This window comes from Drechmeria coniospora, chromosome 03, assembly GCF_001625195.1.
Source record: "Drechmeria coniospora strain ARSEF 6962 chromosome 03, whole genome shotgun sequence".
In the NCBI taxonomy this organism is placed as follows: domain Eukaryota; kingdom Fungi; phylum Ascomycota; class Sordariomycetes; order Hypocreales; family Ophiocordycipitaceae; genus Drechmeria; species Drechmeria coniospora.
Window position 1 is genome coordinate 7452968 of NC_054391.1, and position 12826 is coordinate 7465793.

General features: G+C 55.6%; 4 protein-coding genes across 4 annotated transcripts; 2 read left to right on the forward strand and 2 right to left on the reverse strand.

The window, feature by feature from the left end:
* Positions 1-562: 562 nt before the first annotated feature.
* On the forward strand, positions 563-3436 carry DCS_07801 (DNA ligase; the record flags this gene model as incomplete). The annotated part of the gene is made up of 5 exons (XM_040805085.1): positions 563-618; positions 690-847; positions 903-2007; positions 2077-2845; positions 2900-3436. The coding sequence occupies 5 exons, from the start codon at positions 563-565 to the stop codon at positions 3434-3436; spliced, it is 2625 nt and encodes an 874-aa protein (XP_040655189.1).
* A 449-nt stretch (positions 3437-3885) lies between these two features.
* DCS_07802 (voltage-gated chloride channel) lies at positions 3886-6812 on the reverse strand (the record flags this gene model as incomplete). The annotated part of the gene is made up of 5 exons (XM_040805086.1): positions 3886-5202; positions 5262-5596; positions 5651-5765; positions 5837-5968; positions 6033-6812. The coding sequence occupies 5 exons, from the start codon at positions 6810-6812 to the stop codon at positions 3886-3888; spliced, it is 2679 nt and encodes an 892-aa protein (XP_040655190.1).
* A 1031-nt stretch (positions 6813-7843) lies between these two features.
* On the forward strand, positions 7844-9899 carry DCS_07803 (DUF1941 family protein; the record flags this gene model as incomplete). Its single annotated transcript, XM_040805087.1, has 3 exons — positions 7844-8217; positions 8316-8622; positions 8679-9899. The coding sequence occupies 3 exons, from the start codon at positions 7844-7846 to the stop codon at positions 9897-9899; spliced, it is 1902 nt and encodes a 633-aa protein (XP_040655191.1).
* Positions 9900-10072: 173 nt separating this feature from the next.
* On the reverse strand, positions 10073-10711 carry DCS_07804 (uncharacterized protein; the record flags this gene model as incomplete). The annotated part of the gene is made up of 1 exon (XM_040805088.1): positions 10073-10711. One exon carries the CDS (start codon positions 10709-10711, stop codon positions 10073-10075), a length of 639 nt encoding a protein of 212 aa, XP_040655192.1.
* Between the last annotated feature and the right edge of the window lie 2115 nt (positions 10712-12826).

Here is a 12826-nt window from a genome sequence, read left to right on the forward strand (position 1 = left end):
GGAATCCAGGCACCATCGCCTGTTGTACCACCATACATGTACTTGTAGTCTGCAGGTACTGAGGAGGGAGAGAGGGAGTGAAGAGAGGGAGGGCGGGCAGTGGGAGGGGGGGCTCTCTGAGCGGACATGTCTTTTCAGTCTTTTACTGGTGTTGGTCAATTCTGCTCAACGAGTCGACGGGATACTGTGACGCTTGCTATTTCATTCTCCGCTCGGCGGTATATACACGTAGGTATGGTGTCGCTGAACGACAGTCACTTGCGGCATTGAATGAATGCACGCATCTTAGGCCGGAACCTCACCAGCCCCATATGGAGCCACATGGACGACGTGCCAACCACGTGACCAAGCGTTTGGCGCGACTCTACGCTGCCAGTCTCGCCAAGCCAATTAACGCGATGCAAGCCCACCAGGCGCGTCATGGTAGCAATTGGTTGACTGCATCTACCTTCGAGGCACATCATATCCTTCACAACATCGTCTCATGCTGAGACGAGCCTTCTCCTCTTTTCTTCGTCAAAATATTGTGCAGTCATCAATTTTATCGAAACGACTGCACATCATGGCACCAAAACAGGCGAACCTCGGGTACGTGAAGCCCAGCCAGAGCACATTAGGGTGCGTGACAAGAACTGTCGCGATCGCTTTCTGCATCGAACATCCCCTGCTGACTTTCGGCGCCCATGAAGAAAGTACTTCGGTGCACAGGGTCCGGCGCCACAGCGACAGATGATGCTGAGCTTCGCGACCAAGACGAAAACCGAAAAGAGGGACGAGACTGTCGAGACTGCCGATGAGGATGGGGAGAGGGACATGAGTGCCAAGGAAAACACAGATCCTGAAAAGGGTGAGCATGTCTGTTCTTACCATCCATACTGTTCAGGATACTGAGGTGTGGGTAGACTCGATGAAACGGCCTATCAAGCGGGAAGGTCAAGACGAGGATGACGACGCCCCCGTTGCTAAGCGAGCGAGACGGAGCCGAGTCAAGATCGAAGACGACGACGACGACTGTGCCATAGACCAGAAGTCTCGACCATTGAATAAGATGGAAAGGTCTAGCAGCCCTCCGTCGAAAGACAAAGGCACGATGAGCCCTGTGCCGACAAGCTCGCAGACAAAGGATTGTCGGCCACAATCTCCACCCACAGCAAAAGAATGCTCAAAAGAGGAGATTTGTTCAGAGGTGAAATGCGAGTCCGAATCCGAAACAGAACAGCCTGTAGTCGAAGAAGAGAGCAAGGAGGACGCTGCCGAGGCCCGCGCGAAGGTTCAGACCCAACTCACGGCCAAGGCCAAGCACCCATACCCGGACTGGAAAGCTGGGGATCCTGTCCCATACGCTGCGCTATGCCAAACGTTTTCTCTTGTTGAGATGACGACAAAACGGTTGATCATTATGGAGCACTGTTCCCTGTTCCTCCGGCAGGTCATCCGGCTTACCCCCGATGACTTGCTGCCAACCGTCTTGCTCATGATCAACAAGCTTGCCCCTGATTATGCTGGTGTTGAGCTTGGCATTGGAGAGTCACTCATCATGAAAGCCATCGGGGAGACGACGGGACGAAGTCTCCAGGTCATAAAGGCCGATCAAAAGGATATTGGCGACTTGGGGCTGGTGGCAGTGAAAAGCAGAAGTACGCAGCCGACCATGTTCAAGCCGAAACCGTTAAGTGTCAGAGGTGTCCATCAAGGTCTGATGAGCGTTGCAACCGTGGCGGGCAACGGAGCCCAGGGCAGAAAGGTTGACGGCATCAAGAAGTTGCTGTCTGCATCTGATTCCCGCGTTACTGGCAAAGTTGACATCACCAAGGACAAAGGTGGGCCGAGCGAAGCCAAGTTTATTGTTCGGTTCCTTGAAGGTAAGTTGAGGCTCGGTCTTGCCGAGAGGACCGTTCTAGTATCTCTGGCCCAAGCGATCGTCTGTCATGAAGCCGAGAAGAAGGGCAAAATGCCGACCACAACTGAGTTGGAAAATGGAGAGTCGGTATTGAAAACGGTATACAGGTGCGTCACATATTGGCAATTGGCGAATGAAGGGGTACGACAGTCGGATGAGAATTGACAAGTTGGCAGTGAGCTTCCGAGCTACGACGTCATCATTCCAGCGATGCTCAAATACGGAATCATGAACCTTCAAGACCACTGCAAGCTTCGTCCCGGGGTTCCGTTGAAACCCATGCTGGCCAAGCCGACCAAGGCCATCACCGAGGTCTTGGATCGTTTTGAGGATCAAGAGTTCACGTGCGAGTACAAGTACGATGGGGAGCGGGCACAAATCCACTACGTTGCCAAGGACGCACCACAGGAACTGAGCCAAGCGACTGCCGGAGCAAGCAAGGCAGCGGCAGACGGAGTCGCCAGCATTTTTTCGAGAAACTCCGAGGACCTTTCGCGCAAGTACCCAGATATTCTCGAGAAGCTGCATACATGGGTCAAGGGGGGGACAAAGAGCTTTGTTCTCGACTGTGAGACCGTTGCGTGGGATGTGGATGAGAAGAAGGTGTTGCCTTTCCAACAGTTGATGACACGCAAGAAGAAAGATGTCAAATCGGAGGAAGTGAAGGTCAAGGTTTGTGTGTTTGCCTTTGATCTGCTTTACCTGAACGGGGAACCAGTTGTGCAAAGGCCGCTTCGCGAGCGACGAGAGCTCCTGCGGGGAGCCTTCACGCCGGTGGATGGCGAATTCTCCTTTGCCACATTCATGAATGGGCAGGAACTCGATGAGATTCAGGTCTTCCTTGATGAAAGTGTCAAGGCTTCGTGCGAGGGACTCATGGTCAAGATGCTGGACGGGACGGAGAGCGGGTACGAGCCTAGCAAGCGAAGTCGAAACTGGCTCAAGGTAAACCATGCGCCTGATTGCTTATTTGCTCCCCCTTTCTGACATGACGTACAGGTCAAGAAAGATTACCTTTCCGGGGTGGGCGATTCTCTCGACCTCGTCGTCCTGGGGGCCTATTACGGCAAGGGCAAACGTACATCTGTCTACGGCGCATTCTTGCTGGCCTGCTACAACCCTTCGACAGAGACGTATGAAACTGTGTGCAACATCGGTACTGGCTTCTCGGAGCAGGTTCTCGAGGAGTTACACTCTCAACTGTCTCAGATAACCATTGCACGGCCAAAACCGTTCTATTCCCACTCATCTGGCACACAGCACCAGCCGGATGTGTGGTTCGAGCCTCGATACGTTTGGGAGGTCAAGACTGCCGACTTGACCCTCAGCCCTCGCTACAAAGCAGGATCCAAGGAGGGGGTGGACCCGGCAGGCGACAAAGGCATTAGCTTGCGATTTCCGCGCTTCATTAAAATTCGCGACGACAAGAAGCCCGATGCTGCGACTAGCAGCAGGCAAGTGGCGGAGATGTACAGGAAGCAGGAGAGCGTGGCGAAAAGCAAGGCGCCGGCGGTGGATGATGACTTTGAGTACTGAGCAATCTGGTCAGGGGGGAGAATCCTTAACGGTTTTTGGTACATAGCATGATGTGAAACGTCCCGCGCCAGCGTTCAAAAATTGGCACCGAAAGACCTCCCATCGCCACGATGCGATTGATGTCAACGTTCCCAAGCAGCCAGCAATAACCTTGCGTCATATTGGTGTTCGGTGAGGATATAATATCCTCGGGACGCGAGAACAGCGAGTGGTAACTAGCGGGTGGGGTTCCCCGTGGAGGTGCTACGTGAGTTGAAGTTGCTCAGTTGCATACGAGAAAGAACGTAATTTGAACCGGTGTGGGCTTCGCCGTATCTCATTTGCTTGTGCCATCTTCGTCAATTAGATCTATGGCGATTGATTAAATTGTGCCTCATTATCGTTGGCATCCATCTCGGACAAGCGTCCAGCAGGAATGCCAAGCAGGCAGGAGCAGAAGGCAGCGACAACTATAGCATCGGCTCACCATCCTCCCGGTCGTCCATAGCCTCCTCCTCGCGAAGGAAGGCTCTCTCTTCGTTCTCGTCACGGTCACGCCTCAGCCCATTTCCGTTACTCACGCCAGCGCCTCCCCCGGTGATGATGGAACCTTCGGTGCGTCGCGTCTCATCCGCGCCGTCGAGGACGTACCAGGCATCCTTCTTGGTGAGGAGTCCCTGGAGGACGCCCCGGTCATTGAACAGCACGTACCGCAGGCCCAGCTTCTGGAAGTAGGTAACAACGAGGTGGAGGCTCGTCTGAGAGGACAATGTGAGGGGTGTCTGGTCCATCCAAGGACGAAGGTCGAGAGTGGTGCGCGGATCGGCGAGGGGTTGGTGCGAGAAGAAGGCCTCGGTCTCGGGGCCGAGAGCGCGCGGCGGACGGGTTGCGTTACGAATGTTGTAGCTAAGCTCCGCACGGGAGATGTAGCCGAGAAGAATGGCCTCGCGCGGATCGGAGACGACGGGGAAGCCGCGGTACTGGTGCATCTCGAGGACGGTGTTGAGTGAGGCAATGGTGTGGCCAGTGGCGGTGAGGACGACAAGGTCCTCGATGCGCGTCATGATGTCGCTCGCGGATAGGTCGGGAATGGTGGTCTCCTCGCTGTTGTCGAGGAAGGGGTACTCGTTGAAATGAATCCACGACTCGTAGATACCGCGCCTCGAGAATGCGTCGCCAACCCACTTGGAAATCATGACGGCCACCATGATGGGCAAGACATAGGTGAGGGCGCCGGTGAGCTCAAACATGATTACGACGATGGAGACGGTCATACGGGTCACGCCGGCGAGGGCGGCCGCGGCTCCGATGATGGCGTAGGTGCCGGGCGTGATGCACGCCCCGTCGGGAGGGCAGGTTGAGAAGACGAAAAACTTGGGGTGGTTGGAGACCCAAATCTCCATGATGATGCCGACGGCGCGGCCCGTGAGGGCACCGATTGCCATGGACGGAAGGATGATTCCGGCTGGAATATGGAGACCAAAGGTGAGTGCGGAAAGGACGAAGCCGAGGACGGCGGCGAAGACGAGCAAAATAATAGTGCTGGCGGAGGCGGCGCCCGTCTTGCAGAGGCCAATTTGGTCGTCGAGAACGCGCGAGCAGTCGGCGAAGAGGTTCGAGACTAGCTCCGAAGTCTGTACCTTCATGTAAAAGTTGGGGTAGTTGATGAGGGCCGTCAGGAGGGCGACAGCGAGGACCTGCACGATAGGGCCCGGCACCCAGCCCCTGTCCTTCTTCCACCGGGCGACGGTCATGTTCGCCTTGATGAAGAGGCCGCCGTAGACTCCCTGCGGTTCGTCAGCCATCTGGGAAACATAATGACAACAGGACGGGGTTGGAAGCCTACGCCAAAGATGCCGAGGAGCGCGTAGGGCACGAACTCGAAGCTGTGCCACTCGGCCGTGTACTTGGTCTGGTAGAGGACAAGCTTGCCGGAGCGGAAGGGATCAAAGGCCTGCAGAGCAACTGCGGCCGTCATGGCGCACACGAAGCTCTGCCACATGGTCTTGTCGGGGAAATAGTATGACAGTTGCTGCATGAGGTCAGTACAATCGTCGGGTAATGCAATACGGGGCCAGGAGGAACATTCCTCAAGACTGAACAGGACACCGCCGATGGGCGAGCCAAAGGCGACGGATATCCCCGACGCTGCCGCAGCAGAGAGCACTTCTCGCTTCCGAGCTGCGACGAATTAGCAAGGCCAATGTTGGTCGCGGTGGGAAAGGTGCGCCTAACCCTCATTGTCGCTGATATTGCGGAAGAGCTTAATGAACAGGTTCGCGCAACAGCAAGCAACGTGAACGAGAGGACCTTCTTTGCCCAGCCACATGCCAGAGCCAACGGCGAGAATCTGGCCGATGTAAGCGAGCGCCTTCCGAGGATGGCCATGGAAGTACATGCCAGTCCAAGAGACTTGGTTACCAGCGTCCAGGTGCTCAGAAGCCTTCGGATGACGAAGCCGCCCAGGACGGTCTTGATCTCGGGGATGCCGCTATGCTTCGCGTGCACGGCGTACTCCTGGACCAAAACCGCAGCGCAGTAGGCTAGAGTCATCTGAGCATGTTCCCCATCAGTAACTGGCGACGCGGTGGAGTGGAAGGGAAGGGGTCGTGCTCACGGAGAAGGCGACGTAGAAGAGGTATCCGATGATCCATTTGCCACCGGCGGCATGGATGCCCAGAGCATCGCTCCACGACTTCCATCCCGCACACTTGGAGCCCTGATCATATCCGTAGCAGCAGAAGCTCTTGTTGAGGTAGAAGTGGCCGCCCTCGGGTCCGCTCGAGCAGAAGCCCAGCTTGAGATCGCCCAGCCAGTTGGTGGTGACGTCAATGCCGGCTGCGATCGCGCCGACGAGCATGCCGGTGAGGAGGAGGACGATCCATATCTGGCTAGCATCGGCAAGGAGCCGCAGATATCCCACCAAGCCACTTGCGCTGGAGGAAAGGACCCGTAGCCGCTGGCGCTCCTTGGTGTACTCGAAAATCCAGTCGATGGCGGTCAAGTCTTCATATCCGACCCGCCGGCCAGGACCCTCGACATGCCAATCCAGGGAAAGGTTATCTTTGCTCGCACCATCGATGTTGCTCGGGCCGGCTCGCTGCGAGGGGCCGGCAGCATGAGAGGGATGGGATGCATGGCCGGAGGGCAAACCACCGGTCAGGCTGGTGAAGAGGCGGGACGGCGTCGACTGCGAAGGGACCCTTTTCTTCCGCTTAAACGACAGCGGTGGGTTTAATTGCTGCACGTGAATCGGGTCATCGTCGAGGACGGCATCGGCGTCGTCCTGAAGATCGAGTTGGTCGCCGTCGTCAACCGAGTGGACGGAATCAGGAGGCGAGCGGGAGGACAGCGGAGAAGAAGCGCGTTTGTTCTTGTTCTGGGAAGATCCAGACATGGTGCGTACGTGGCTCATTCCATTTCCCAATTCTCAGCTGCCTCCGGCCTGTCGAGTGAGGGAGTGGAAGCGGACGTCGAAGAAGGGACGGACTGTCGAAGCCGCAGAGCTCCCGAGCCAAGGTGCACATGTATGGAGAAGGGACTCGGTAATAAGGTACAACTATGGTTGTAAGTAGGTGTACGGAGTATGCTCCTTAGTTCGCATACCTGGCAAGGGTGCAAGTGCCAAGTAGCCTGTAATTGGTGCCCAGGGTACTTGTACTGTACGTACTTGTATGTGCACTTGCACATGCATGTACAAGTACTGTACGGAGGAGGTGTACGGAGTATTAGATGGTGCGCTATGGAATATAGCCTACTGGTATGGGTACGAGTCTTCCATCGGCTACCGACAACCGTACTACAGCAGGTCGATCTTTGCTTTCTACTACTTTCATCGCGATAGGTAGTTCATTATCACCTCGCCTGCGCAGTAGCCAATTCCATAACGAGCACATATGTCGAGCACCGACATCTGTGCTCGTAAGTTCTTTATACTGTTGTACATGTAATAGAACCACCCAGGCTGGAGAAACCCGGCTATCTGCGGAGTCCAGCGAACTGTACCGAGTACTTACTCCGTACCTGGTACTTAAGTGTACTTGCATAGGTTCTTGTAGGTGATGTCGGGGGGGCATTATATTAGGTAGGTAGGTACCTAGTAGGTAGGTTGAGGCCTTGGTAATCTCGCTGCCAGATAACCCTGCCTTCTAGGTAAATATTAATAGTAGGTACCTGCCTGTAGATGCCTTGTTGCCAGTACCTACCGGGTGGTGGGAACATACATGTACTACTTGTACGAGGTACTACTGGGGAACACTACTGAACTGAGGTACGGAGTTTGTAGTAGGTACAGTACATGTTAGTACGTACTGCAACACAATAAGACAAGTTAGGCCTCATCCAGCAATTCTCTGCAGTTTCTGCCTCATCAACATCGGCCAAACGGGCGCCGTAGTTACAACATCCATACGCCCATCTCATACGGATATGGATGAGGCCTCGAGTGAGGCAGCTCTCGGGCATGACGGTGCCAGCATCGTCAAGATCCGGCAGCTTCTCAGGACGAAAGATGACACTCAGCGATTCGTTGGATTAGCCCTGCTCAAATCAGTCCTCGACAACTCTCTCGAGCTCCGCCGTGATGTCGATGTTATCCAGAGCCTCTGGGAGAGCATGTCCGCCAGCTTCCTCGACAGGCTCCTGCGCACGGGCTCCAAGCCGTCGAGAAACAATGCGAAAGAGATGCTGGACCTCGTCGTCTCCGTCCTGCACACGTTTGCCTCCCTTCTGCCGCAGGATTTCAAGAGCGCGCCCAAGTTTACCGACAGGATACCGCGCTTGGTCGGTGCACTGCTCTACAGGTATGAAACCATTCTTGTCCGTCGTTCTTGTCCACGTACACGTTCCTGCGTGGCGCTCGCTCGCCCCCCTTCCTCCCACTGACCATCTCGACGGCCAGCTCCGGGGAAACGACGGGGCTCTTGCTGGAGCTTCTGCATGCTTTGGTCACCACTGCGAGCGGCGCACAGGCTCTCGTCAGGATCGAAGACCTCAGCCCTCTCACCGAGATCGCGCCCTCGCACGCCGTAGTCTTGGAAATCCTTCGCTTCGCCTGGCTCACCTCCATGACTGTCGTCGACGACAAGGCGGCCCTGTCCGAAGATGTGGATGAAAACATGCAGTGCCTCGTCTCGTCATTCACCGGTACTGATGGCGTGACACTCTTGGAATTCACCGGTGCATTTCTTCGGCAGGCAGATCCATCGGTATGTCCGGTGCTCGATGACGGCTGCGTGCAGAAAAGTCGGCTAACGTCGACCAGGTCCTTCCGGTAGTCCCAAGATGGCTCCCGTCGCTGGTTGGCTTCATCAAGGGCCTTGTCGTCAGCCGGCCTTCGCCCGAAGCGAGATCGGCCTACACGATCGCGGCCGCCTCTCTCCTTCAAGCATATCCCGCCGCGGCCTCCAAGCTTCTCTTCACCGATGAGCCAAAGGATGGGAAGCCGTTTAGCTACATGCTCATCAGCCTCATCCTCATCGACATACGCTCGTCCCTCCCAACACTCCTCGAAAGACTCAACGCTCCAGAGGAGTCCAATGCATGTCGGCGCTTGGCATCTGGGTTCGATGTTATTTGCATCTTCATCGGCTACCTAGTCCAGTCGCTGGAGGACGAGTCGTTGGAAACATTCATCATGCCGCCGGACAGCCTGCTCAAGATCAGGACAAGCATTTCGGAGACCATGTCCGTGACGGCCGAGTACCTGCGCGATCGGTGGGACGCTTCCTTTGCTGGCGCGATGGGTCTCCATCCCGATGCGAGAGCCGGCGCTGTGGACACGTCAACCGGTTCGCACCGAACCTTGGCGTGGGACTCGATCACCGACAGAGCGGACGATGATCCCTTCGTTCTATCTGCCATCCGAGCCCTGGCCCTCTGGCTGAGGGAAGACGAGAATGAGCTGTTGCGAAAGGAGGCGACGGGCCTAATCGACTTGCTCATGGACCTCTATCGCGGCGCCATGCTTGACAAGCTCGACTTTAGGTCTCCCGCCCTCGTCGCCCTCGAGGCTCTGACGACGCTGGAAGAAGGTCGCCAAATATTCCTGCGCCATCAAGGGTGGGAGATTCTGAGCAAAGATCTGTCCGGCATGCTGCAAGGTATGGCGACGACCATGTCGGACGCCGACTCGTCTCGAGCCATCGAAATCGCCCGCATCCTCGTCCACGTCGTGGAGCAGTCCCCCATCGGCACGGAGGAGGAGTGGATGAACCTCGTCACCACCGTTGCCGGCTGCGACTTCTCCGGTCCGGGATCCCTTTCCCCTCTCGCCTCAGAGTTCCGGCTTGCGGCTCTGCAGCTCTGTTGCACGCTGCTCATGAGCTCGACGGAAATGATGGGGCGCAGATTCAAGCACTCCATCATCGCAATCAATGGCATCGCAGCGCAACTGCGCCTGGCAATAGGGCCAGGGGGTGAATTGGGAGACGAGATGGAAGACGTCTTGACGACGCTGAATTTGTTGACAAGGAGATATGTTTGACTTCCGGATGATACCCCACATGCATGAGTATGTATGTACGTAAATAGATGCGACCGTGCCTCTGAGCCAAATTCGGTTCCGAGACTGTAGGCTTTCCGAAACGCCTTCTTTGGTGCTCCCTCTCGATGCTGCCGATGCTGCCGATGCTGCCAATGCGATGATTTTTCGATGGATCATCTTGCATCAACCGTCTCCGTGAACCTGGTCCTCCTAGCCTCTGAGCTATCATGCTCGAGCTTGCTCCTTTCCGCGGCGGCCGCCGCCTTGGCCCTCCGCTTCCTCGCCCTCTTCACCTCAATCTCCACGGCCAGCAATTCGGCCTCGATGGAAGCCAGTCGCGGCAGGACGCGTTCCACGGCCTCAATCGACAGGCTCTGAGCGGCGCGCAGCGGCTGCGGGACAAGGACGCCGAACCAGCGGAGGGGATCTTGGGACCCGGGCGGCGGCTGCTTTGGCGTCGTATCATCGTCCGACTCTTCAGGTCTTGAATCATCAATTTCTGCCGCCTCTGATTTGTGTTCGAGCCCAGGCGTCTTCTCGCATTCGGGCTGTGAAGCAGGCAGCTCAACCGAGAAGCTCGTTGGGCCATGATCGCCCGCTTGGATCCTCAGAACTCTCTGCGCCTGCATCCGTGCGTCGTATTGATCCATCCCATACCTCAGCCCTCTTTCTGCCGAGAAGTTTGCCCGCGCGAGTTGCTGGAACACAGCAGCCTGGAGCCCTTGCAGCTCTTGCCGCAGGTGGGTATACTCGTCGAGAAGCTTCAGGTAGCGACGGAGGAGCTCGTCGATGGTGTGCTGCTCGCCCGACATTGTACAGGGCGATGGCGGATGTCGAGCTGAGAAGGAGTTTGAAGATTCAAGTCGAGTATCGAGCTCTGCTAGCTGCACAAGACATCTAAAATTGTGGTTGTTGTGTCCTGTGTCTTGGGGTGGCGCGTAGCAAGTGCAAGATCCTTACTTTAGCGGTGGACGTGTCGCCAGTGTGCCCCTGGCATCCATGGCGCACATTTTACAGCAAGCGCAAGCATTACTGCAAGCACAGTCCTCAGCCTCGAAGAACTATGGCTCCGTACTCGTGTCCCACTACAGTACTCCGTAATTACTAGGTTAGTACTCCGTACGGAGCGCGGAGTACAAGTAATTAGGTATTACGAGGTACTGTATGTACTGTACTAGGTACGTAAGTAGTTGTAAGTATTGCTGAATGGGCACAGGGCACTGCTGGCTGCACATGCACTTGTACCTACTGTACTATTTGGACTGTAGGTACTGAGGACGGAGCACTGGGTCCCAACTTGTATGCACCTGAGTAATTTCAGGTACGAAGTACGTCCACTTTCAAATTGGTATGAATCATAAATCCTACTGAAAAATAAAGTGCATCAGGGCATGCTAGGAGCTCGGTGATAAATTACTATCCTTTTGGAATTCCTCATCGTGTGATTTGTGCAAGTACTTCTAGATCTGGCTACATGTCTGTGTTTATGTACAGAATATAATGACTCCGTACACGGTAATTACTTGTAGATTTTTACAGCTTTCTGTCAGCCAGGGTATGTGCGCTTGTTTTTGTACTAATGCATGTGCAGTGAAGCAACATGGAGTTGGAAGAAAAGCTTCGTCGTCCAAGAGTTCCCCTGGTGTAGGCCGGCAGCCCAATGTGCCACTCTGCGTCATCTCCGCGTCGAATCCGCAGCATGGCAGCAATCAGCATCATCTGAGAAGTGTCTTCTTGATGATGTGCCCTCGCTTGGGAACGGGCGTCAGGAGGGACAATTCAACAGGAGCCTTGACAGGTAAGGCCCGGGCTGAACTACGACGAATGTCTCGTTTCTCCATCGAGTGGCCATCTGCGTCCCCGCTGTATATGGTTCTCCGGTTTCAACCTCCGACTTTATACACTTCACGGCAGACATGGTCTCGGTGGCCACCAGTTGCCGCGCGATTTACTTGGGGACGAAATCATGTCTTCGGTCGACTGTTAATCCATTCGGATGCTGCGTCCTCGCAACAACTCGGATTTGGACGCATTGTGTCGTGTGTGGTGAGGGTAGAGAACGTCCCAGCAGGGTACGATGATACAAACTTGCACTTACCACGTCCAACTACTATGGCTGGCTGCGAAGGTAGCGAGTGGTATCAGCCGAACCGAATGCTGTTTGGAGATGGGACCCGGATTTCGAAACCCGGGACTCGGAACTCGGACCCCGGACGACTAGCCTCGCTCTTGTCCGGCTGGGCCGGGCTGGGTGGGTCTCGTCAACAGAAGGACCCCCGACCAGAACTTGGGCGGCCGAATCTCGCACATGCGAGTGCTCGAAACGACGGGATGATGCCGCATTAAATCGCTTGTGCTGTCGCCGTTGCTGAGACTGTGGGTGGTCAACCAGAGTCGAGCCTCTCGCTGCTCGGTTTCTCGGATGCTCGAAGCTGCTGCCGTAGCGACGAAGAATGGCTTGTAGGACGTACTGGTTTTTTCCACTTTTAATGCAAGGATGAGTGACTGGACAGCACCCTTTCCCGCTTTGACGCACACATATACCTCAGCTGCTACGTGCAGACGGAGACGAGGTGCATGTCGATTTCAGGCAACCTTCGCTGTTGCCCGATACCAAGTCCGTGGGACGACGGTCAAGGTTTTAAACTTGTAAATGCCGAACACATGTTCTGTTTCGGACAGTCGTACAGAAGCCAGATTGTTGCTTTTTGGTTGACGATACCTGCCATCTAGCGTCGGATGACGGCAGGGACAGTGCAGATTGCTGGGGGGGAGGGGATTCTCTATCACGGTGCTGCCTTTCTCGTCTGTGGAACTGTTCCAGCTTCGGGTGCGGATCAGGCGTGATCGCAATTTGTTCTTTTGCGTTGGTGCGTGAGCGGCTTCGAGTGTGTCGAGGCGAGGCGATATCTGACGGGACGATGGAG